Source organism: Pleuronectes platessa, chromosome 12, assembly GCF_947347685.1.
Source record: "Pleuronectes platessa chromosome 12, fPlePla1.1, whole genome shotgun sequence".
NCBI classification, from domain to species: domain Eukaryota; kingdom Metazoa; phylum Chordata; class Actinopteri; order Pleuronectiformes; family Pleuronectidae; genus Pleuronectes; species Pleuronectes platessa.
The window spans coordinates 11,128,121-11,155,306 of NC_070637.1; the positions used below are offsets into that span (position 1 = coordinate 11,128,121).

The 27,186-nt window shown below is 45.0% G+C and overlaps 1 protein-coding gene across 5 annotated transcripts in view; it reads left to right on the forward strand.

Annotated features, from left to right (window-relative positions):
- The window catches only part of macrod2 (mono-ADP ribosylhydrolase 2), a 419,150-nt gene that overhangs the window by 116,467 nt on the left and 275,497 nt on the right, over nucleotides 1-27,186 (forward strand). For all 5 annotated transcript variants that reach the window (XM_053435651.1, XM_053435649.1, XM_053435646.1 and 2 more), the window contains exon 4: nucleotides 5,724-5,753. In XM_053435651.1, the coding sequence (XP_053291626.1) occupies nucleotides 5,724-5,753 (30 nt within the window). The remainder of the gene's footprint in view (nucleotides 1-5,723; nucleotides 5,754-27,186) is intronic.

Sequence of the window (27,186 nt, forward strand, 5' to 3'; positions counted from 1 at the left end):
GCATCAATGTTTATCACTCTATTATGCTACATCTATTTGTCTATATTTTCATTTTAACACAAATACGCCTGCTGTCCGCACAACTCCGGAGTTTTAGAGACACTAAAAACTGAGGAGCTTGGAAAGGCTGCTGGCCCTGTTTTAGTCTGGATGGGCAGAAACAGAGATATTTGGAACCTATAACATGGACGCTCACAGCAGCTTGCTGATTGGGTCTTTTACAGTCACAACGTAACCTTTGCTTATCAAGCTCCTGTCCCATGAACTCCTCTGGAAGAAAATAACCAGCGATGGTCTCGGCTAACAGTGGAGAACGACAAAACGCAGAATCAATTACAAAGCGTTGCTGACCCTGTCGTTTTTGCTGACAGCTGTTGTGCAGTTAAATTCTGCGCTTTACAACGATACAGCCTCTCACACGCTTAGGAGAAGTATCATTTGAGCGAACTGCACGATTCCCGAATCCAGTTGGATGCACATGCCTTCCTGTTTATGACCTGAACGGTCACATGATATATGGTTCCCGGTGTGTCAGTGTGGGCGGGTAACACTGATGAGCCAAAACGCTCGCCTGGACAGAAATCCTTTTCGTTTGAAACTGCTGCTTTCAAATGAGAACACATTAGGATGGATGTGGCCTTAAACTGACATATATATATATTTTTTTTAATTCTTGATTAAATACCTGTTACATCCACAGACACAGATAACATTATATTGCAGTGTCAGCCGTGGTTGATTTGAAACATTGCAACCCAATTCTTTATCTTTGACACAGCAACCTAAAGTCTATTTGCAACAGAGCAAGCAACCTGAACCATAAAACTTTTTTTTTTTATTAGTTTCCATACCAGACTTTAATGCCAGAGTCACAGTGCACTGTTAACCCCTGAGCTCGTGGAGAGGCATGTGGGAGGCTGCTGAGGATCGGCTGAGTGTGTATTCCAAGGAGCCATATGCAAAGGGTTCAGCTAAGGTGGCGGGGACCAGAAGGTAGAGAGAGGATCTGTTTACCGCCTTGAGGTTTCACGGTTATGCACTAGCACTCTCCATTTAACTGCATGATCTAGGGCTGTGCTGACGACACCAAACACGCAACCCAGATCCACGCCTCGCTGCCTTCTGCACACACAGGGCTCGCACGCCCAAGTGCACGGACACTTTTATGAATGCTCTGCAAATATATGGTCACGCTGAGACAAGGGGCCGGCTTCACGTTCCTTTTCTTTTTTTTTCTCCACCGTGTTTGTGTCTGTGCTGGCTTCTTGACGCAGTGCCACAATTCATACACTGGAGCTGTCACGCTCCCTGGCTCGGCTTCTCTTATCAATATTTTCTCGCTGTGAGAATACACAGCAGAGGCCACAGTGCACTGTCATTGGCTGAGGGATATATGAGGTTGCAGTGAGGAGAGGGGGGTTAAGGGGTTCAAAGGGCAGGCAGGAAGTGGGGGTTCCCATAGTGACAGTGCAGGCATGTGTTTGATGGGCCGGCCTAATGCCGTGGACCAGCAGTTCCTAATGACCTGCCATCTCCGGGCCGTCTGGGTGCCCTTCCACTGAGATTTATGGCCCATGTTGTGGTTACTACTGGGAAGGCTCCCAGCAGCCCTCCTGACAAACTCCGAGTTACGGCCTCCTCCTCCTCGGCTTCCCTTTTCCTCCTCATTAACCGGATCATTACGAACCTTTAAGGCTCATCTTTACCACTGCAAGACATATGCCGCTCTCAGTGAAACATCAAAGCTCAAAGATCACTGCAGCGATAGCATCTATGCAGTGAGGTGGAGATGTGGTCTGTTCTGTCCTTGAAGCGAAGAATTGATTCCGGAAATTCTCCCGGGGTCACACACACACACACACACCGGCAGGCCCTAGAAAAAGAGGACGGTAAAGTGAAAAACCCATTAAACAGACATTCGAAGAGACAAGTCCACGTGTAGGCGCTCAGCCGCTGCAGAAGAAACAGATAATGGTCTCCTGATAATACTAATTGTTGGCTCTCCCACTGTTCCCCTATTGGCAGCAATGTGTTGATCCACCACAAGATAGCCAAACTGAGCCCAGGGCAGGCACAAACAGCGAGGAGCGCTAGTTTATAATTAATACACACTATAAAATATGCATCACTCAGGATAATTGAAGCACTTTTCAGGCAAGTCGTACTGAATAAGCTCACAACCTTTGGTGGGAAGAGCGTAGCGCTGCTGCTGGAGGTCTGCTCCTCCAGCAGCTGTTTGCTATTTGTCTTGCGTTTGAAGACGGATTGTTAAAGTGAGTGCCCGACCACTTTTAGATTTTAATGTCTCCCTTGATATGTATGGCTGCGGGCTGAGCTCACTGACTCCTTAGGTTAGAGATACTGTGCACGCGCGTGCTGCACGGTGCGCCTAAAGATAAACTGCCAAAACATGTGCCGCGACATTCCGATCATTAAAGGAGAGGATGCAGGGAGAGGGGGAAATGAAAAGGCATAAAGCAGCGTTTTCCCACCCCTCCCTGTACCTCCAGATTTGTCAAACCCACTGCGTAGACGAGATGGCTGTCGAACGCTCTTCATCTCCCAGTGGGCGAATCCCGTGAACACACCGAGTCAGATGTGGTTAGAAAGCATCTAATATCTCAACCTGCCGACAACCCCATCCACTACCACCACTAGCCCACGTTACGCATGATACACGCGAGCGCCGGAGAGTTGTCAGACTGATTAGCAGCCACATCTCCAATCTCTGATTAGGTGTGGAGTGAATGAAGCGCCCCCCTCAGGTATACATTTCCATAATGTCAGGTAATTAAACCCCAGTGTTTTAATAGCTCAGGAATAGAAAGGCTCCCCAGGAGACTTGACAATGATGATAGACTTTTCTGGAGAGTAGCATATTATTAGCTTTGCTTTGAACTGGTACTGGAACTATAACTTTTATTGTACTGACAGATAGGTAAATAACACGCTTTAACACATCATAACAAAACCACTGCTGAGCTCATTTGTAAGCATTTTCTTTCAAATAGAAGATACCTGTGGTTACAAAACCCTTAAAAACCGATCAAGCAATGGTTTTATCATTTGAACAGAAAAGCCTGTTAATACGAGGCCGTTGTGGAAACGATGCACATTTGAGTTGTGTGTTTGTGTGCGTGCTGTTGATGGCTGTCAGATTCCAGAGCTCAACAAAAGCTGTGGTGAGCGCGGGTGTCTTTTTCCTCGCAGAAAAACCTGGAGAGGTGCTATTGTAAACATGACAGTGGATTGTCAGTACACCCCTGTTTGAGTTGCTGTTTTGTTGGTGTGTGTGTGTGTGTATATTATGCTCATACTGTATGCATGCGCACACACACACGCAAAACAAAAGCCCTTTGATGAAACAAAATTCTGCAGTGGGAAAGTTTTCTTTGTCTCGGTGCCCACTCATACGTGTGCTGCTCAAACGAGAACAATGCCACGCAATGATGGTGCAATACAAAGGTGTGGAAACTGAGTGAACTCCAGTAGGTCCACACGTAATCAGGGGGACACAAATAATAATAGCCACGGGTCTGCGGTGCGATGGGAGCCCCCCCCCCCCCCCCCGGATCCACACGTTCACTATCTGTTGCGTGTGCACGAAAACGTTTGAGAAATAATAGGCGTTTAAAAAAAGGGGCAGTGTTCAGTGGCAACGATAGCCAATCCTGTAGCTGGAGCTGGCGATCATTAAAGGCGTGTTGCAGGGAATGAGTGATTCTTCCAGTGGCCTCTGCGTGAACTAGACTTCAAACATATCCACTACCTACTTTCAGCAACACCCAAATTAACAGATGTACTTTAAATCCCCTCTAATCTCTCTCCTCTTATGTGCAACGGATATCTCCAACTGACAGATCGGGCAAAATGGAAATAGTTTCATTTTTAATGACGCGCTCTCCCCTTGGATGTTACCTTCTGTTGAACTGGTACACTGTGGTTAGCGTGGGGAAATGACACACTGGTGAATACTTAGTGTTTGTGATCTAAACTGTCTTTAAGCCGACAACAGGCTGACAGTGACGTTCCTGTGGCCTCGTTCAAACAGATACACGTTATTTTTTTCTACATTGCTATCGCGATCATTATTCCAGCTTTGCTTGTTTGCGCTGAGCCGAACAAAGCCAGTGCCTGGACACCCCACTGTGGGTGGTTTTTCTCAACGTAGCATGCTGGAGCTCCTGAATTAGAGGCGTGACGTGCAACTCAACAGTGTCAGCGTCCGCCCTGCCATGCCCCCCCCCCCCTTTGACACAAACATCGATACGTCTCTGTGACCACCTCTGCTGTTGGCTTATTACTGGAACAACAGTCGCCCGTCTCTATGTTTGTATCTTTTTAATACAGCCTGTGTGAAAAAGGGCTTATTGGAGAGGGAAGCTTGTCTCTGTAAAGCTGCTTTCAGACGTGCACTGATGTCCAGACCTTTCCCAGAGGAGCTGCGTGTGAGAATGCAAATGTTTGAGTCAGTTGCAGCAGTCAGTCTCCCCCCCATAGTAAAATGTATGCATGAAAAAGCCAAACATGCAGAAGATGCCGGCGTACATGTCAACTTGGAGAGACAATGGAATTCAAGAGCTTTTGTTGGAGAGGGGTTGATGTGCGGTAAATAAACAGCAGTGCTTTCTACGGCGCAATTAATGCATCATGTCCCCCCCACCCCCTCCCTCGTCGTGTTGTGAACACGTCCGACCCGACCAATCTGCTGCATACTTCATATGTAAAAGGCAAACTTCAGAAAATGTCCGGACCCTTTTCCCAAGACACTTTTCAGAGTGTAAATCAGAATGCAGCATTAGATCGGTAGAGAAGAGTTCCTTTCCATCGTCATGTGTGCCGTTTCCGTAAAGAAACAAGCGGACCCAGCGAAGCGATGGGGAAATCTGGATCTCTGTGTCGTACAGAGGTATCCAACTGTCTCAGTCCACAGGCCACTGTTAATTGTCTTTAATGGACCACATGTTTTATTGAGCCATACCCTTTGTCATGTTGCCAAGAAGGAAATCTGCCAAGGAGCGTATATTGAGATTAGCTGCTGACTGGATCACACGCTTGTGGCCAACTTGCAAATTTACTAATATGAAAAAAAGGAGAAAGAACCCCCCCCCCCCCCCCCCCCCCCCACATGCAAACACACACAATTGTGCTATACACAGTGCTGTTCTGTGTCTATGTGAGATGTGATGAACAAACAATTGGAACTGGTTTCTTGTTACCTGGTACAGCTGGATGACTGAGGTGGTGTTGCTGGGAGCAACTGAAATGCTGATTCTCGTATTGCCTGACTCAGATATCCAAATGTGCGATAACACGTTTATCTGAGAAAGTGTTGAATCTGTAACGAGACCACATATATTCATTCAAGCCAATTTCAGGTTCTTCTAAGTGCTTCATAGCCACACTACCCCCCCCCCCCCCCCCCCCCCCCCCACTCACACACACACCCTCTTCTCCACATAATCTCCCTCGCAGCTACCACCTTGATCGGGGAAATAAAACAAAGCGATAAAAGAAACTTCCCCAGTTTTCTTTTCAGTGCTTTGAAAATGTACTGAAACGACAGAACCTTGTATAGGTTCAGATATTCAAATATGTGTATTCATGGAAAAATCCGACTTGTACATTTTAAGAATTGTAACTACAATAGCCAGATCCTGCTGACTGAACATTTCTCTTCTCTTTGACGTTGACTGATTCATGTTTTTTTCTCCTCTTTTCAGCAAACTCCAGTCTTCTGGGAGGAGGGGGAGGTGAGTGAACGCCTTTTGATTTTCATCTTATCATTTCATCGTTTTTATTCCTGTGGCATTAGAGCAATTAAAGTTGCGCTCATCAGATCTGGCGAATGGCACATGCGTTTCCTTCTCCGGGTTTGTGGCGGACATTAGTGTCTGCTTAGTTTCAAGTGTCTGTGTTAAATGTGGCTGAACGTAAGACCCAAACATTAGAGTGCTGAGCAACCTTGCAATGTGCCACACTGAGAGATGGTCATTACTTTAGCGGCCTGCCGAAGAACATTATCATCAAAGCAACGGAGGAAATCTGAGGCAGCCGACCGTGGTGTAGGAATAATGGGTAGGGAACTCCCGGAATAGAAATCGACTGCCCAATCCCACTGAAATTTGACTTTTACAGTGACATGATTGAAATAATCGTTCCTCAGCAAACTGAGATGAGTTGGGGTAAAAATGCACCCACTTATAAATGTGGAATGTTAATTTCCCAGTCTAATGTATTCTTTTATTTTTTTTGACGGTATGTGGGAACGGTAAGACAATGAAACAAGTTCACTGCTTCATCTGAATCTGCTTATCCATCTGTGTTGACTGTCACTTTGAATGCGTCACTGTCTCCTGGGAGCTTCAGGCTGTATAGGTCGCTCCCAACAACAATATTAGACATTGGGACGTGGATCAAATAAATCAACTAATTCAGCATTTTTGGTTTTCTTTGCTGTTGAAATGATTATTTTAGGAGTTTGATGGTTTCCTTACAGTACAAATAAACACAAACTTCACCAACATTTGCATTGTGGCAAATATGAATGCGTCTATGTATAAATCCTATATTCTTTCAGCCAGTAGTTCTTTTTTGTGATCATAAAGCTTGAATTTTATGCAGTAAATCATTTTTTTTCCAAATAACAAAGTCTCTCTCTACAGTAGCAATATATATTTTACAAGACTGCTCTTTACTGGATGTCAGTTTCTTCTTTGTCCTTTGTTGATTTATTCTTTATGATGCGAGCCTTGCATGAAAAGTGAGTCATCAAGCGATGGACGCAGAGCAACATCCAAGCCACAGCCTAGTTAACGACGTCGTCCATGAGAGTGCCCACAGAGCTGATGAAGTCTTATTCACATCTAATCATGGAGCCTGGAGTGGCCCTCATCTTGTCTCACACACGGTTGAGACTGCAAATTCTCCAGCCGTTGTTGCATGGCGTTGCGGGATCCCAATCCGAATCAGTGACATGAAGAGGCCCTCGGCGCGCCACCGCAGAACTCCTGTGATTGAGATCAGAGGTCAGGAGCAGGCGTCTTCATAAACAAGCCGGGCCCTGTAAAGCTGGGTGTACTGTCCCTCTGATTGTCTGTCAACTCTCCGTATTGATTCACCACGTACAGAGAGACGCAAGAAGCAATTTTCACCGCTATTATGTTTTCATTATTGTTATTTTTTCCCCCAAATCCCCTTTCTTACAGTCCTCTGAATAGACGCTGGAGCTGTGATGATTGATCCAGGTTCTTCTTCAACTTATAACAGGCGTGAGGTCAGATTGCTCGGGTTTCATCACGGCAGCGGACGGAAATACACATTCGCTGCAACACGAGATCTCACGCCTCAGTTGATGTCAGATTTAGCAGGCAAACATTTGAGTTGATGTGACCTGCAGCTGTGCTTATTAACTCCAGAGGAATTCTAATTGTCACTGGTGCCATTTTTTGGGAGCAAAGCCTCCTTTCATTCTTAATTGACTTCCAGCGATGCTATTCCTGCCAAGATCCTGGCACGAGATGCGAGGTCAGTTAACTCTAAAACGTTAAGACACTTATCATGTCGTGTTTATCATGAACACAACACATTAGTGTTATTTTATCATTTCTCGCGTGGGCGCGTTCTTCTGCAGCTTGTTTCTTTTGTTATTTTGACAACGCTGAAGAAGGAGGAGATAATTATTACCAGGAGAGGGATTATCAAGCAGAGAGCTGAAGATGTTATTCCTTCCTCAAAAACAGAACTCCACACTGCTTGTCTCTTACACGGGGGCCAAGATGGGGTTTTATCTTCCAGTGTCTTTATCACTCGGAGGAGGCTGCTAAACCTGCAAAAGTGTTCTCTGTGCTCTCGCCGCGGCCCTCCCTCCAGCCTCTATCAGCGGCTTGGCATGTGAGGACCTCCTGCCTGGGCGGCCGCGACGATCGATGTGAAGTGGAGATGCGTTTTCATATAGGGCCCTTCCTTATCTCCCCAGCTGTCTTCTCTGGGCTTTGCGGAGGGGCAGCTTCACAAACAGGATGATCCATCATGCTGGCCTCACGCACCTGAGCCGGGTTTAGCTCTCACGGCTGTGGAGGTGGGTCTCCCGCCAGCGCGTGTGAAAAATGGACAAGGTCTTAGGTTTATGGACGGAAAGTTAGTTTACCACCTACGCACTTTTGTGAGCTCTGTGACTTTACATGGCTTGAAGGATTGTTTGTTATTTTGCTACGCGCGCAGGTATCTTTGGAGAGAAAAGTTTCTCCCCTCTGCATTTGTTATCATTAATTTAAGTGGGATACGTGGTCGGAGTGTTTTGTTGGTTGTGAGGCACAGCAGCACGGGGAGGGTGAGACAACCCCCCCTCTCCCCCAATAAAACAAATAAATAAATCATTGTTATGCCCTGATGGTCTATTAAATCCTCCAAAATCACGGATAGGAATTCTCTCTGGGTTGTATCTTCAGTTTTATATACACACTGGGGTTAACTAAAATAGCACTGTTATCTGCCGTAGACATGTTGGTCTCACTGGGATTTCATACACACATGGAGGGAAATAACCATGATCTCTGATAATAGAACGCCAAATGAGGCCTCTGTGAATAGAGGGTAATTATGAATGGAAGGTACGGGGCTGCTCGTGTGATGTGTGTCACAGCATGGCTGGATGCTGGCACAGTCCCAGAAGAATAGACCTAATGTAAACATCATGTTGTCTCTGTCCCCCCCCCCCCACCCAACTCCCACCCCCACATTTGTCTCTCTCTCTCACACACACCCGCTGACACACATGCACGCACAGAAACACAGGCACTGCGAGCGTACACTGAGCCATGTAATGATACCATGAAGTCCTGTGTAGGCAGAGAGAGGCAGCTCCACTTTGCTTTGATGTCTCCATCCAGGAGGGGAATTGTCTCATTAGCATTCCAACCAGAACCATTGCCCATTTAGCACTCGGCTCTAACTAGACCACCCAAACAAATAGCTCCTCTCGTGGTGGGACTACTTTCTCTGCTCCAGTCGAGCAGCGGGGCACTTGCATGCCTGTTTTGAACATCCTGACTCGGGCTAATTTAGCCACGGGCCGCTGACGCTCACTGAGCTCACAAGCTTTTTGTCATTGCTTACATAACCTAGGCTGTGGCGCTGGGTGCCTGCGGCTCGCCGGGCCTCATACGTTTCCTTAATAGTGGTATGAGTCATAGCAAGTACCAACACACTGTAATATATGGGATTAATTATGCTTGCTGTGATTATGCCTGGCTGTGGCGGCGGTCATATGGTCGCTTGCCCTTCTCTGCGACTAAAGATATCGTGGGACGTAGAGTCGAAATGACATAACAAGGCAACGTGGGTTAGTTGCTTCACGGAGAAAATCATGTGCACACAAATGCTTGTAAGTTACACATCTAATTAACAGAGGGAATACAACGTGCGATCTGTGACCTTTTGGTGAAGTGCAAGAAGCCGTGCTTACAGTCAATTTATTTGACCGCAGAACCACAACATCAGCACTGCTGTTTCAGCCGAGCGGCGCAGTTAGTGTGGCGCTGGCTCGTACTACAACAGAGAGCTCCACCACGCCTAACAAAAGAAAATGTTTCCAGTTTTGGACATCTGGGGTAATCCTTTGTCAAGATTCCTAAGTCCTTCACTGTGCTTATCTCTATCGCCATTCGTTATGCAAAGAGCTCTGTTTTCTTTTCCTGTCACCTCCAGGTGAACCATTATCCTCTGTCTGGCTCCTGCCTCAGGCTTGTTTATTGAGTAGATAGGAGGGGGCTGCAGCCTGGTGTCTGTGCGAGGGGGAGGGGGGGTCTTGATGTAGGACAGTGTTATGTGACAGTTTCGGCATGGTGGCCTTATGTCCCTGTTGCATCCCTCTGCGCTCTGTGGCAGCACCGGAACTTCCCCTGATGATTAATCACTCAAAGATGACATATTATTCTCATAACTCAGATTGCACACTATGCTTGACTGATGGTCCTCAGTTCACAGATGGTAGTAACCACCATTAGCATAAGTTATGACAGAGATAGCGTATTTCCCCACGGAGAAACCTAAATAATGTAAAATGATGAATCGAATGTAAAGATTCCTCAGCCAGCGCCGTGTGCTTTGGATTTATTTATCTCCACGTATTTAACAAGCAGTTAGTGGGACTCTGATCTAGGTCCAACTTGTGCTGTAATGGTTTGTGTTCTGTTAAAAAGTGTGCTTGAGACAGCACTGATACAAATGTGTAACCCTGCAGTTATAAACTATTTACTTTCCCAGAGCATATCGTATTTGCTTTCTCTGTCTTCGTCTATATGATTCAAAGTTAACACTGTATATTTACCTCTCTTTTTTCAGTGGGTTGTGTTCAGGACAAGGTTTTTCCAATTGTACTCTTTCACGGTTGCTTTTTATAGTGCCGTCCAAATATGGGAGTGCCTTCTCGAATTGGCTTGAGCCAGTGATATTCATTTAAATAATTAAAATAAGAAAAAAAGGTATTTGAATTGGCTTCGTTCTTGCATAAGCAGAGAAGTAATTTTCTAAATTGCACTTACTTAGTAAAATTATAAAATAACTTAATGCCACACATCCCAAGTGTAATGCACTTCTAAGTGAGTGTATGCATTAACAGTGCCCTGTAAGCTTCTACTCAAGTGTTGCCTCCCCTTTATTACATGTGTGCCCCAGTATGCAGGCTGCATTGGGAGGAAGAAATCTCTTTATCATTCGTCTCAACATGTCATTCTCTGTTGTTTGAGCTATAACATTGCTTTCATTTCGAAGAGTCGTGGGCGCAAAGTGACTTTATATGCAATTATGTCGAGCACAGTGACATCTCAGCGGACAGCTAAAGGGAAACATCAGTCATCATATCGGAAAATGATTATCTGGGAAGCACCCCCATGCTGTCAGATCATCTCACCCAATAATTACACAGATGACGCAATTTAGAGGGCATTTCACTGAAATTAGCAGGACAAGGTCGCCGGGTGGACTGCAGTTCGCCGTACCCAAATAGTGATGGAATTTGCATTTCAGTGTGAAAGGGCTCTCTAATGCCGTCTCTCTCTCTCTGCCTCCTGCCACCACGAGCGGCCCCGCCCCCTCCCCACCAATCAGAAGTGATGGATGGACTAATTGATGCAGAATGAGTGGGCCATTCATTTTCGCCCAAAACAGTGGGTTCCATATTCCGGATTAGCGTTGCATCATAATGGGAAGGGAAGAATACATGGCGAGGGAGCCGACGGATGCCAAGAGGGAGAGAGGGACATTGCGAGGAAGGGTTATGAAAAATGTAGAGACAAAAGGAGGCAGAGAGAAGAGATGATGAGCGGCGGTAACAGGACTGGTCAGTTGTGTAACGCTGAGCTTACGAGACATGAGAGAGCGCTCCGGGGGATTTATGGAGAGGTGTGTGTCTGCGGACATGAGCGGGCGTTAGGGGCATATAGCTGCCACATGTGCTGGTATCTCTCTCTCTTAGTCTATGAATGATTCATCTCTGTCCCCATGTATAAATCAAGCTGCCGGCCGTCGCCCGCGGCAGTCATGTCATTAGCTAGTTGACGGCCTCACTTGATCTCTGGCACTGCAATGTGGGCGAGGAGAAAGGGCCTAACTTTAATAAGGAGCCCAGAAAGGAATCAGCATATGTGACTGCGCAGAGCTTTGTGTGGTGTAGCCTTAGTGGGACCAACCAGGACGCACTTACTCAAAGAGACGTTTCTCCTCTGACACTCACTGTGGCACTTTGCTACCAAATGGAACGTTTCCTGGAAACCACTCCAGAGTGAGTGAGTGTGTGTGTGTGTGTGTGCCATGCAGAACTTTACCCAAAGTATCTGTATTATGCAAACTGTATCTTAAATTGTTGTTGATTGTACTTGACAGCTGGATTTTTTTGCATGTGTAAAACTGTTTTAAAAACTTTGTAGCTACACAGTTTGAATAAATTAGAGATAATGTGAATTGCAAGTGCTTTGGATTTTTAAAAACATGAGTTGACTTTATTGATATTCTTTTTTCTTGGATCAGACAGTGTGCAAAACCATGCAGTTTCCAGCCTTGTCTTAGCTGGTAGTGATATGTATGCTGGATAATTACACCAGAAATTGCCAGTAACCTACCCACAGACTTTCAGTATAATTTTCAGACTGACACAGAGTCACACAGCCTTTCGCCACTGAGGGGTCATTTGAAGTATTCCACCCCTCCAGAATCTCTCCCATCACATATTGAACCGGAGGACTGAGATTGTCGGGTGGGCCTTATCAGTTTGAAATGCTATACCTCTGCCAGCTGCAGCTCCAAACCTCCGGGCGGTAGTTGAGCCTCGAGGCAGCTGAGGCTCTAGAGTCTGAAACCTTTTTGCTGCGCCTTAACATTTTGTCATTCAGTCTTGGTACAAAGAACAGTGTATTTTAAATGATCATAAAACTCTTGTATTTGTGATTGTAATTGTTCTTAAAGTTCGAGTATGTCCCCTTTTTTCATTAATTCTTAATCAAATGCACATATTTTTGCCTGCCAGCTAACAATGCAACTATACAATAGGACATCTGGACTTCTCTGGATCCATTAGATGAAAATAAATATAGGTGATATTGCAATCAGGTCCTCTCCTTCCCTCTGGCTGGCTGTTGTAAACATATTGCAGCTGGTTGTTTTCCTTTGTGTTTGACCTCTGCAGCCCCCTCTCTCCACTCTGTCCTCTCTCTTCTCCTTTCTCTGAAAGGAAAAGAACGTGACCTTTGACTTCAATCAGAGGACGGGACGAGCGATATTCTGCGATCCAACAGTGCCCTTGCGTATATATCAACCACTTACTAATTCACTTGCTTTTCTACAACAAAGGACCAGCTCCCCATTTTAAGGACTCTCCACCTTGTTCAGTTCCCCCCATTGTAGACAAAGTGAGAACACCCACCGCTGGGCTCGAGAAGTGGGCAAGAAAGTGTCAATTTAGTTCTCTTCCACAATGCCTCACCCGCAACCCCCCCTCTCACATGCCTGGAACAGCATTTCTGGGTCAGTTGTTGAGATTTTAGACAATTCAAAGCATTACCAACCCCGGTGTCAGAGCAGATTTGTGTCCAACACAGGCTTTATCGTGGCAGTTTGGGGGTAGATTGTGCATTTGGCCTGTCCATTTTCTTTTGCATTTGGTGTGTCTAGTATATATATACGTTTGTATATGTGTGTGTGTGCTTGTGTGAACGTGTCCGTGCATGCCTTTGCTCACATTACGACATGTCAGTGTGTCCGTCTCAATCTAAAAGTGTTTGTGTTTGTGTGCGTGTGTGATTCTTATTCTGGGATAACTGGACGCTGAGCCGTCTTGTCAGTTGACTCAGTGGTCAGTTTTGGTCCCACCGCCCCCAGCAATACAGAACCGAGTGATGGGATCTGACAGACGGGGACAGCTCTTAGCAGGGCACTACCCTGTCCCACAGTCTCCACCAATGGCAAGGCTGCTAGAAGAGCATCACAAGAGGATCTGAGAGCCTTGGCCACATGCTCGCCAATGATTCAGAGCAGGCCGACATGCCAATATACCAATCATACCAAACCCTATTATTTTCAAAGTGTTTTCTCAAATTGCACTGTTGAGAAACTCTTGCAAAATATATACTGCTAGAATGACAGGCATCTCGTATCAGACATGTTGGGCACGAGGTAAACAGAAATCAAAACATACACCACCCATTGTTTATCCAAATCTGGATTTCCATTGGACACTCTGAACTGAGTAGTGACAGTCTGACAACATCAGGCCTTTGTGTGGAAATAGGAACTGGGATTCATCTTGGGAACAACGTGCATCAGCTTGTTTGGTGATTGTTTTTTTGCACATCTGACTAGGTTTCTGGTGCATTTGTGGTGTCGAACAAGACTCGCTAGGGGAAACAACAAAGGTACACTTTTACTGGCAATGACAAAGGAGTACATTTTCTTCTTTTAGCCACATTTACACAAACCTGCACTAACATGTCTGTGCAAAAAATGGGGACAAAACATCAAACATCAAAACTACTGATTTAGTTTGCTTCGCTTTCAATACGATTTATTTCCTTAGATCAGGGGCTCCCTCCTTGCCGTCCACTATCTTGATCTTGGAGCGCTGAAGGTAATTGAGGAACCAGTGAAGATCAATGGAAGAAATTAGTAGGACATTGCCATTAAGGAGAGCCAGTAAATCAATAAGGAGCCACCAGACCAGGCCGAATAACCTTATTCTGGCAGCCATTTAGTTTGGACAAACTCATTATTTTACAGTTTTTATGGACACTGTAAACAGCCCACACATGCACGGACACACGCACGTACTTGTCCTCGGTCTGGGTCCGGGTGATTTACAATTCCGCTGCATTGTTGTTGTTTGGTGTTAATTTGAACATGTGGTATGTGCCCACACACGGAATATGTGCCGGGAGCTGGGTGTGGTTGTAACAGCTCCTAAATTGCTCAATTTTATCGTAAATGTACCATGTATAATTATGGTATGTTAACTATAGTTGGCTGGTGGAGTTCTATTGTGCTGCTTGCTCCACAGCTGAGGCCCACACGTACACTGCCAGGCTCTAGGGGTTTTGCGCTGTCTAAACAGTGCGTGCCATAATGCCACTGTAACCACTACGCATCAGAAAAGCACTAATTGCTCTCAAGTGCCTGGTGTTTACAGTAGCATTGGGGGGGTTGTATGGATCCTAGACCTGAGCATGTGGCAGGTGCACTGATACAAACGGGTGTTTAAACCTGCAGTGAGCGCAGAGGCAGGAGAATATTCGCGTGAGCATCTCCAAAGCGCCGGTTGGTGGCTGATTAGTGGCACTTCTCTGACACTCTCCGTGCACAGGCTGACCTGCTGTGGTGGCCTTTTGCCAACTAGTAACAAACTGTCAAGCTCCCTGCATCTCTCATGGGGCAGCCTAGTTAGCTGTGTGTGACAGGCCACTTGCCTACAAGTGAGGTTTCAGCCCAGGGAGGGCAGCGCGAGCTCCAGAGGGAAGCTGTCATCTTTTTTTGTCAGACCACAGGGAAGAGGAGGAGTTTTTTCTCTCTCCCTCTCTTCTTCCATCTCTCCCTCTCACCCTCGATCTATCTTTCAGTCCATGTCACCCTGTTCCCATGGTGCAGATCTTCACTTTCCCAGTGTCTGTTATGCTCCTCTCAGCCAGGCGGTGTAGAATAAACAGGCGGGTGTCAGAGGATGAAACGCTGTGCATCCCCTAGGAGCTGGGCCCGTAGTTATGCTAACCCCCCCCTCGCTGTTGCCTCCAGAGGGCCACAGCAGCCATCCCAGTATGCTAGCTGAGAGTTACACGAAGATAGCCAATTGGACTGAGGGGAAAGGCGCGCTATGTGTCCTTCCTGAGGGAGAGATGAGCGTTCATACCACAGGGATGATGCCCACCCCTCCACCTAATCCTCTTTTCCCAGACACTTCATTATCACTCACACTCTGCAGCTGGAGCACGCGTGTGTCTGCAGGAAGATCTCTGAGGAGAGCCACCTAAGCCTCACGTCAAGGCGAGATAGAGAGGAAGAAGTTTTGCTGAAGAGGTGGAAAAGGTGTGGGAAATGGAGGGAGGGGGAACATTGTATGGGGTGATATACGCAGGGTAAAAAAAGTACGCTGGAGGTGGAGAACAGATGTCAGCATAGCGGGTGGCAGCGGAGGAAAGTATTGCATACAGTCCCGCCCACTTTTGCATATTCATGAGTTTTCACAACACAGTCAAGTAGCAGGTTCAAACCCAGAAGGGATATGGATAGAGCAGATCCTTTCTTCATTGAACATCAGTTCTAATCTAAAAAATTACATGACCTGCCTTTCTCACTCAGTGAAATAATACGCATGATGGGAAACACGTCATTTGTTTAATAATATCTGTATATGTGAGGAGTTCTCGGAATTCACAAATTAATGCTGCTTTACATGTTCCTTTGTGTTTTGGGCATGTGCAGAGATGTCTGCTGAGAAGAAGATTAATTTCTGAGTGCGAGAGTGCAGCAGTGCTATTTGAGCCCACTGGAACATGTTGGCTCTCCACTGTGAGACTCGCATTAGCACATGCCATAATTGATGGAGGAGCATACTTAGCAGTAATAATGGCCATTATAGGGGGTGGTATCAAGACATTATTTTCAGAAAGCTCTAATTAAGCTTTTTTGCGGTGGCTTCGGTGTAGAACTGACGGTCCGGTATCATCAGGAATGCTTCCTAGGCTCCGGATAAACACCGTGCTTGCCAATCAGTTTGCTCTGGGCCTCCCATGTGCAGGGAAAATAAACAAGTTCATCAAACAGTGAGAGACAGAACTCCTCTCCGCTGACTCTAGTCCTGGCCCTGATGAAACAGCAATCAGCTCAGTACCATGGGGAGCCATTGTGTTTGCAGTGGGTGGGTGGATAGACTGCTGCGAGCAAGGGGAGATTAGACCTTTGAGACCAGCTGGGAAATTCCCACCACCAGCCAGTTCCACCTGTGAAATTGCAAACGGCACCGTGTCCCTTCCCGCCAACCTCCATGGCCGTCAGAGTGATCAACACCACGCTGACACTTTCCCAAGGTACTTCAATCACGTGGTGGGGGGGTGGATAGGTGGTTTGTATAAGGCTGAGGGCTGGTATGTTACATGGGGACATGTGACTACGTTGGTGGTAGAGGTACGACAAGCACACACAGCTGTAGCGCTGATCCCCCCCCCGAAAGGTCAAGATGTGGGTGGGATAGGGGTGAAGCAGAGGAAGTGGTCAACCTGGATGCAACTTTCCCAACAACTTCACCTCCCAAGTTCACTTCCTCCCGTGCCAATTGATTGAAATCCTACACAGACTTCTTCAGATTTCACTGCTAGCGCCGCAAAGATTAGGCCCACTTGTTATTCCTGAAGTAGCTGTTTTAGAGACACCATGTTCCGTGTACCACATAAAACAGTAAGCCTGAAAGAAACACTGCAGGATAGAGTGTGAATACGAGTCTCAGCTGATGGCCCTGGAACGTGTTTCTCCCCCTTGGTGGGCAGCGGAGAAAACCTCACCAAGCGTGACAATAACAGAATGCCAAAACATGGATTGGGCCAAATGAGCTGTGAACGCAAACAAAGTAGAGCATTTGTTCTGTGGTGTACGGGGTGGACATGTGTCCCCCCAGCATGTTAAATACTGCACACAGCATTACTGACAGCCGGGCAGCCCGTGCAAAAAGGAAGAATAATTACGGTGCGATAAAAGACGAGACAGAAAGACAAAAGGTAAAGAGAGCTAAAGAAAGCACAAATGACAACCCACCCCGGGATGTGTATGTTAATCATCCCAGCACCTCAGCAGTTTGAGAGCTTTTGTGTGGGAAAGCTTTTCTAGGTCCCACCTGAGATTTGTCATGCTTTATGGTAAATTATTGAGGCATGAGAAACAGCAGTGGAATGGCTGTTTTGTTTTGTCATCCTCCTGGGAAGCGTTCTTTTTCTGGCCTGTTTAAAACTTCACATTAACTTATGAGTATTAATTTGAATTTGTCTCCGACTTGTCTTTGTATCCGTGCGCTGTTCTTCCCGGAGCAGGCAGGATGCCCGCGCCGTCTCTGCAGTTCTTAGTCTGGCGCAGCTGTTAAATGTTTTATTTACCGAGCCTTGATGAGATAAGAGCCGAGTGTTTGGGAATGACTGTCTGAGGACATCAGCATGGCTCTCTCTGTGTGTGTGTGTGTGTGTGTGTGTGTGTGTGTGTGTGTGTGTGTGTGTGTGTGTGTGTGTGTGTGTGTGTGTGTGTGTGTGTGTGTGTGTGTGTGTGTGTGTGTGTGTGTGTGTGTGTGTGTGTGTGTGTGTGTGTGTGTGTGTGTGTGTGTGTGTGTGTGTGTGCGCAGGCCTCCTCCTTTAAGTGCTGATTGGTCATTTGGCTTCAGTCCCCCAACACCTAAATTGACTTTTAGAGCAACTCAGGAAGACCATAAACAGACACATCCGATGGCAGGGCTGGAGGAAACAAATAAACAACCCCCCCCAAAACAAATCCTAATAATAAACAACTCTTTTGAATCGTTCCGCTGGGTTATTCTACAAATAGGATTGTCAAACTTTGACTTGGGCTGCTGTGTAGCTTGGAGCTGCGCAGCTTGTAGTGCTGGGCCGTCGTGTATGTAGCATTGTTTCACTCGCTCACTTGCTCCATGTGAGACGGAGAACGACCAGTTAAGGAATCAAACGGGCCAAACTGCATGGAGAATGGATCTGTGCTGGGTGGCTTGTTAATTCTCCAGCGTGCCTCCTGAGGTGAATCGCTCTCGACGCGGACGCCGCCTTTGATCATTCACAAGGCGTGTTGCAGCAAGGTCTGCACCGGCACCCGACAGATGCTCATTAAATCATGCGTTTTATTTTAATGGAGCTTTTTAAATTCCTGCAAGATCTGCGTGCGCTTTTATTGCTGCCACTCAGGATGGCTACCATGCTGATGAGGAACACGCAGAGCCTTTTTGTGAGTACGCCAGTTAGACCCGATAGGAAAAGAAATGTATATACTAACATTTCATTAATTCTAACTGAACACCCCCCCCCCCCCCCCCCCCCATTACAAGGTTTTCTCTTACTCTCGAAGTCCACTGTGGCGTATAGGTGTTAGACAGGATTAGAGCTTTTATTGATTACTGGAGGTGTTCTCAGTACTTAAGTATGAGTTTCCAATTTTTTTTTCTTTAAATGTGTTTAAATTCTATTCAAAGTTCTCAATTAAAGTATGAAGAGTGGTGTGCTCTGAGGAAGGCCACAGTTTCAATGCCATCAGACCTTACCGAACCCAGTTCCATGAATAACGTCAGGTTTCTTACCTCCAGTCAACTGTGCTCCTAAAGCTTGTTAATCTTCGTGTCAGTCAGCATCATGGAGGCAGAATTGCCTAATTACCCCTACGTGATTGGTCGGCGTGCAGAGGTGGAAATGCATGCCATCTCGTAGGCATTTAAATCTCTGACCTCCACCGGCTACCTCAGTATGGAAAGAAACAACTGATCAAATGTCTTTTGGGCAGAGGAGTGGAAAGCTTCACGGTGCAACTCAGACAATTCAAGGAAACCAGTGCTGTGCCTGTTCTGCACACGCTTGTTTAAAATGGACAGTTTTCTCGGCCTGTGGTAAAGCTTCTTTCTGAAACTGTCAAAGCGTCGTGCAGTAACTGAGTCGTGTACAGATCGGCTGCAGGACTCTGCAGAAGCCTGAAGCCACACCACCGCGACTGCACAACGAGTTCTCCACCTGTTTATTCACTTTGGTGAAGCTAAAACCATAAACTTGACAATAAGTTGTCATTGCCGTTGTTGTGAACGCGTTGTGGTCGTGATCGACAACGACACTTACGTTGATGTGTCCCAGCTGCTGCTGCTACAGAGCGTTGGTCTCTTGTTAACTCAAATTATATTAATACTGAACATATATTGTGCCCAATTCAAATCAAATTCCCAATGGCACTTCCCTGGGCCCTTACCAATACACACACCACGTGTGAATCCGATAAGCTGAACGGATCCAGAGATATGCGAGCCACACACAGACAGAGATTTGTGGAATTAGTGGATAGATAATGAGCAACTGGTGATACAATTTGTGTCCTGATCTACAAACTGATCCAGTGCGTTTGTGGTTTATTGAGATTTGACTGCTTGTGTGATCAAACTTGATATTTTCACTGGGTTCCCACAACGTGGCTGTTGATCTCGGCATTTATTCAACAATTTGTTTTCATCTACTCCTCAGTGTCACAGCCAAGCAGAATTTCCGGGTTTCCTTTTCAAACGGTATTTGCAATATTTAGCATTGGTTGTGTGTTACCATCTGTTTATATTCTTGCTCGTCCATGCATGTGTGCCTCACTCTTTTTGTGTCCCCCCCCCCCCCCCCAGATTGAATATGCATTAATTTGCATACAATATAATTTTTTATCGCATTTCAAACTGTTGCTAATGAACCGTTCTGAAGCAAACACCGACACAAACTCGCCCACATCAGAGGATATTGTTGTTATTTTCTGTGAGTGAGAATCGAGGGGCGCCATGTACCCTTTGCAACTCCTTTCATATTAACAGGCAAGATGAGGGACAAAGGCTGTGTATTATATTGGCATGGGGGCCAAAGTTCCTGACATGGCAATTTGCTGTCTTTTCTTTCGGGTGAGAGGTGACAATAGGACCGCCGAAGCCTCAATTTTGGTCCCCGTGTGCTGCAGCGTGAAAGCAGCTTGGCTTTTTGCCCTTGGGGTCGGTGCGGAGATCTCAAACACCACGACTGATGAGCACTAATCTGGCCTCCTCGGCAAACACAAGCCTTTCTCTGTAACCTTCAAGCCGTGAAACACAATTTACGGAGGCGGCAGGGGGTCGAGGGTACCGTGATGTCAACAAGCAAACGGGGGAGGGGTTCTCACGGTGTACCTCCAGAGCATTTACATGGACTGTTTGTGATGATTCTTGCTTTCGAGCGTTATCTGCTTTATTGTCGATGTATATTTAATTTCAGTTTGGCAGGTTAGGGTATTAAGTAAGCTATATATAACATATATTATTTTTGGAGAGATGTGTTTAATTGGCCAAAAACTCAAAACGTATATAAACTTTTAACACTTTTTTTTTCTTTTTTTTTTACCACATCTTCTGCATGAACTTCATTTCGTTTGTAAATCCCTTTTAATTGTTTATCTTGTTTATCAGTAATCATGGAGCAAATATCTTCAAAATGTTTGCTAGTGGTTTCTGATGTGTGGGGACTAAACATGATTGTTACAGAGGAAAAACTCTACTTTAACACGTACAGTTAAATACCAAACCATGCAATTATTACTAATTTTACATTTTTGTTAGTTTTGTGAGTCCGGTTGTCTCTAAACATATGTATGCTGTATTCATAGCATTATATTTGTTGACATTTTTAATATGCACTTTCTCCACTTATGTAAATAAAGGGTGGATTTTAGAAAGACCTGAATTTACACAGTATATATTGGATATTGTATAGTAAAATATAACCCTATACAGTGGGATTATACGAGTTTCACAAATTCAGAAACTTTGAAAGGTCTTTCATATTGTGTATATAGATTAAGTCATACAGCAGTGTTTCCCATACATTATCTAGACTGGCGGCCCATTATATTCTTCAGTTTCATAATAAACCTCTTTTATACACTTCTCATATAACACAAGATATCTCTAACTGGATGTCTTGCTATGTTGCTGCATTGTGTAACCTTGTGCGCTGCTATTTGTCGCGTGCTGGCTTGCGTGCGCTAGTTATTGTCCATAAAGCTGGTACCATCCATGCAGACACACAGACCTCATAGTTTCGGCTGCAGTTGAATATATAAAAGAGTTGCAAAGCAATTCTTGGGCTCACGTGAGCTCTTCTTTTTCACTCTCTTGTCTCTGTACCTGTCACTTGGAATCTGTTGCAGGGAAGAATGACGAGAACCTCTGCTACCGTCTGTGATTACTTCTTCGGGAAATGCTGATACCGGTGTCAGTCAAATAACTAATTGAATGACGAAGAAATAAAGCAAATAATGTCACTAAATAGTGTTAGAGAAATTACTTTTTTTTTTTTTTCCTTCTAAATATCAGTTTAATAAATCTAATATTTACAAATAAGCGTCATTAAAATGCAGATTGTTGTGCTAACAGATACTCTTCATCTGCTCTCAGAAGTTTAGTGTCGAAAACGTCTGTTTAGTGTTTTTTCTTGGGACCATTTTGGTGAGAGCTTTGTGTTAACTACTGATTTGATATTCATGGAAATCGTTTGTGGCCACATATATCTGTTCAGCGCTGCACTCCCCTCATGCAGCTAATACAGAAGTTGATTAAAGAATTTAAATGGTCCATTTAACCCCTAACACAGGCGAGGCCTACCTTTGTGATAGTACCATTAGTTTGCAGTAATTCCTGCAGGCGGCAGCTTGAATCGATCCCCGCTCAGCCATCAGGAAGTTTTAGTGCTGCTATGTGTGTGTTCAAAGCCCAGTTTAATAAAGCTAGCCGGTCACGAGCTGTTAAAGCAGAGGAGAACAATAAATAAACAGACCTGCTCTCTCTTGCTCTACTCCTTCCCCCATTTCCTTCTTCTCCTCCGTCCTACCACATGGTGGATTTGCTCCATGTGACGTTCAGCATATCAACAGGACTGGCTTACAGCTGGATTCCGGCACTGAACCCCTAAGTGCTAGCGCTTGGCTAGCACAGCAGGGTGCTCACCCTTGATGATTGTTCCCCTTGGGAACTAGGCACAAATCATATTCTAATCAAATGTTTGTTTTTTTATCTAAAATTACATGCAGCACAGAACATCAATGTTTTTATTATTATGCATGAGCGGGGTGGTAAGAATGTGTTATGAGACTGCCTCAACAAAACAGGCCATCAGCAAGGCAGATTGATGTTGAGGGGCCTGGCCGATGGAGATAGAGTTTATCTGCTGCAGGCGGGGATATGAAATCTAATCGCGAGTGCCATGTGAGGCAGTGCAGCCGCAGATGAGCCACTAACGCACACCATCACACTTGTATTCAACAAATGGCAAGGCATTTCTCTCTGCAGGGTTGAGACGGGCGATAAGACAGCCTCAGACAAGAACTCGCTGGCTCCATTGATCTGTCTTTTCCAGGAGGAGCAAAGAGAAACGGAATGAAAGAGGACAGTGGGAGAAAGCGTTAGGTAGAGAAAGAAGTAAGGACTGAGAGATGGTTAGCAATGGAGAAAGATTATCTAAAATCAGAGCACTTAAAACTGAGCAGGGCTAAATAATGAACATCCTTTTAGCTGTATTTTCGCACATTGTGACTGTAGTGCTGACTGCTGCTGGGTTTTTCTCTTTGCTCTCCGCTGTGGTCAGTGAGTGGCTTCCAAAATCACAAAACCACACAAGATAAGTGAGAAAACATTCCTCATTGTTGAGTAATGGATTTTTCTTTTGCATTGTGCATCCTGCCCCAAATACACAAAGGTCTGTATACATATGCGTTAACCCGAGGTTCCCCCGCAGCTCAGCACAGCTGCAGCTGGAGGAGCTTCAGTCCTGTGCACTTCAGTTATATTGACAGACGGATGAGAATTTAGTGCTCTTCAGTCTCTCAAGTACTATGTCTAGCCTACTGCTGAATCAAACAATGGGAATTGCAGTAGTAGTTTTTCCAATTGCATGTACTCTGACTTCTGTATTTAAAAGTAAAACCCAATAACACTGCACATTGTTAGCCAATAGCAGGTAAAGAGTTTGTGTGGAGAACAAAGGGGTGGAACACATGAGCAAAATGCATTTATTATTGGGTTTCTAATTTACCTCAGATAGCTGTTGATAAAGATCAGCTAAAATGGTGTCTGGATCTAAAACACCTACTAAAATGATATCAGTCTTGAGAAATGTTCATCTCGTGTGATAAAGAAACTAGTCTGACTGTAAACAGGAGACTGAGTCTGGGCCCAGATATCAGGCTTCTACGTCTGAAGCTACATTCGTTGTGAAACCTTGGCCGACTGGCCCTGAGATTGGTGTAAAGCCCACCATAATCCATAGTCATGCATAGGGAACAAACACGCAGAAGAATTAAATGATTGAATTTTTTTAGATTAGTCTGTATGAGGTACGACCTGTTAGTTATCTGTGCATTAACATAAACTAAGTCCTGGACCTGGCGCAGCATACAGGGACTGCTCATAAATTAATAATCCTCATTTAAAGCCACAACACACAGTTTTAGCTTCATGGAGTGAGGTCTTCATGCACGTAGAGGCGGACGCTGCCTGCACGATCCCACTGGCCTCCGCACAGCCGCCCTGCCCGAGCAGCGATAGATGCAGCGCGGTGCCAAGTGCCCTCGCTGGCTTCCCACCCACTGCCAGCTGTGGAACTCCCAGTCAAGCCAGAGGCAACGAACTCAGAGTGTTAACCGCACCGATCCCTGGTTCTCCTCTCAAACCTCTCTGTATCTTGAAAGTTGTTTATTTTAAAGTGAACTGGTTTATTAGCACACGCTGCAGCTCCGCCCTTATAAACCCGATAGTGAGGCCTGGCAAGGAAATGTTTGGTTCTCTCGCAGATGGTTCAAGGAAAATGTGAGCTGCCACTCATGTGTGCTTGACAAGTTCATTTGCAGATTGTATGAAACTGTCTGTTCTGGAATCTTAATATATTTATTCTTATCATCTCTGGCAAGGAGGTTATCTTTTCACCCCTGTCTGTTTGTTGGCTCATTTGTTATGTAGCACGATTTCACAAAAAACTAGTGGGCGCCTTACCACAGCACTTTGTGGAGGGATGCAGTATGGATCAGGGAGGGACCTATACGATTTTAATGCAGACAAAAGTGTGGATCCATGAATTTCTCTTGACTTCTTTTTATATTGCAAGATATATCAGCATTGTCTCTGATCTCCCAGAGAATAATTCATGGATCTAGAAGATGAAAACGATTAAGAACATTAAGGGGACTGATATCTGCGAGTGTGTGAAGTTTGGTTTAGAGTGATCAAATTGAAGGGGACTGTTCGGGCTTGGCGAAGGCATGCGCTCTACTGAGTGCCTTAGTTTTATATTTTTATTAAATCTTAATGCATTTATTTGTAGTGCATCTTTGATTTTTTAAAGCTTAATAAATGTATCAATATAGCTCCTTATTGAAAACAAAATCATAGCAGAAGTCATTGCACTTACATGGAGAACAGATCAAGACCTTACTTTTTTATAACTTTTATACTATTTACAGAGACACGTCCTTTTGAAGTTTGAAACCGGACTCAGGGTGGGCAGCTATCTGCCTCAATGGTTGTTTTGTGCCATTAAAATATCCTCTCCCAAGGTAGTTGGATAATGTAATAGGCTGTTGGGTGAAATGTATTTTGTAGCATCTCACTAAGCACCGCTTTAATACCACAATTACAATGGCATAAACACCTTCTTATGTATTGGTGCTGTAAATCACTGTCAAATAACCATTACATTTATTTGATTTTAACTGGGAGATAGCAGATTATTTTCAAACTGTAAATATGCCTCTCGATTAGAAAATAACAAATGACAAAAATACACAGTAAACAATCATTTCCTCATTTATTGCACCACCATATACAGGAGGTACCTGGGAATCCCAGGAGCAGCCATTATCCAGCACACTCCCATTCACTAAGTTCACCTCTCACTGAGGTTACTACTTGAGAGGTTTTGAATCTGATCCCATGAATATCATAGTGGGACTATTTATAGATGGACCTCGAGGCTCCGGAAATGCTGGAAAGCGCTTACATAACATGAAACTAGGTGAAATGTTTTTTGGGGTAAGGACAGCGGTTACAAAAAAACTTTGTACCGGTCGCTGAAAAGTTGGCGACACAGATGTTATGCAACCAAATTCAGAATTCTCAGTTAATGACGGAGGGATAAAAGAAGAGCGATTATCGAGTAAATGAAAGAAATCTGCTCTACAGAGGAAGGATCATTTTAATTTCTCCCTGAATCTTAAAACCTGTGACTTTTATTAGCCTTGAAGAAATTTCAAAATGAAAAATTTATACCAAAGGAATTATTAAATGTTCAGTGTTGTTAGGATGTAACCCTTGAACTAAAATGTAAGAAAATTTCAGTGACTAGTGTGCCTTGATGTGAAAAGTGATGTTCATCCTCTACGTGCTTTATGTGCTGCCCTCTCCATCTGTCTGGTCACTGTGTAACGTGAAGCTACTCTCAATGAAAACAACACAACACACAAAGTGTAGCCTCGTTGGGTCTAAGGGACTGTGGCAACTTTCATGCCATTTTTCGTAGAGATGTTTTAGGTCTCGCACCCACGTCGTTGTCCACAGTAGCTCCGTGCCGATACTTTGAGACTGCAAACAGGGGAAGCAATAAAGGGCATTACTTACACTACATCCAGTTAGTCATCTCTGTTTCTCATATTAACAGCGGGAGACGCCCCGGGTGTAAACTTCATCACTTGCTGCTGAATCTGTAAATCTGGTCCGACCAATCTCCTTTATCCACTTTTTTTTTCTTGTTGGGCTGTTTTTGTAAGGAAATACTGGATTTGCCCCAGTTCCACTCGAAGTCTCCACAGCTTTGCCGGTCAGCTCTCAGCGGAAGTAACTCAGGGGTCAAACAAACACGTTAGATTAAAAAAAGTAAATCAATACCTAGTGGCTGTAAATAAAAGAGGGATTGTCCGGGGTGCAGAGAGCTGCCTCCCATAGAAAATCTGCAACAACCAATTAAAGAGCAGCCTCAGGTCCCGTGGTTGCTGCAACTTTTGGAACCCCCATTCACTTCCATTTTGCCGGTGCCCCACAACTCAGAGTATTACGCATTTAGACAGAAATTAAACAAATACAATTTGAAAAACAACTTATATTGAATGCTCACAGGCGCATTGTACGAGTAAACTGTTATTATCTAATTAAATCGTGTTTAACATCTGTTTTAGGCTTTTATTGTCTCAGCCGCTGCTGATACATTTGTCGGAACATGTTGCTGTGTACCTTGGTGTGGAATAGCTGCTACTAACCTAATCCCACTTGTCCTAAGTTACTGTATATAGCGTGTACAAAGTGAGGGAGTGTTAGAGGGCGTGAGAGTGAAGATGACCTCTTCACCTTGTCAGAGACAGCGCCATCTGATCTGTTAAGGGGAAACCTGCCGGACACATCTCTATCCCCCCCTGTCTGTCCAGCATTCCTTCCATTACGCGTCCACACGTCCTTCAGGCTCTCTCTGAACTGATGACCTCAGAGTCGGGGTGCTGTGCCATCCATTTGCCAACAGGGAGATTGTTTTTCAGCTCTTCAAATTTCAGCCCAGAAGATCAATGTTGCAGCTGGCTTGACAACTCGGGACGCGGAGGGCCAGAGGGGAGTGAGGTCGGGGCCTCCTCCTCGGCTCCCTCCGGTGTGTTTAGGGAAAAATAGGAAACTCTGGAAGCCTTCTTTTCACTGACAGCTGAGGTTTGTCAGTCCTCAAACAGGTAGACTTCCTCTATTTACTGTAAATGTTGGCTCATGATAACTCATGACATCTTATTTTGACCAGCTTTACTCTGTTGGCTTTCAAATAAAGAAGTTAAACAATTTATTTTTCCCACAAAATACTCTGTACACACACACACACACACACACACAAGCACCCACACTATCTGCAATTATACAACTGAACTGAAGCAGAGCGATTTCAT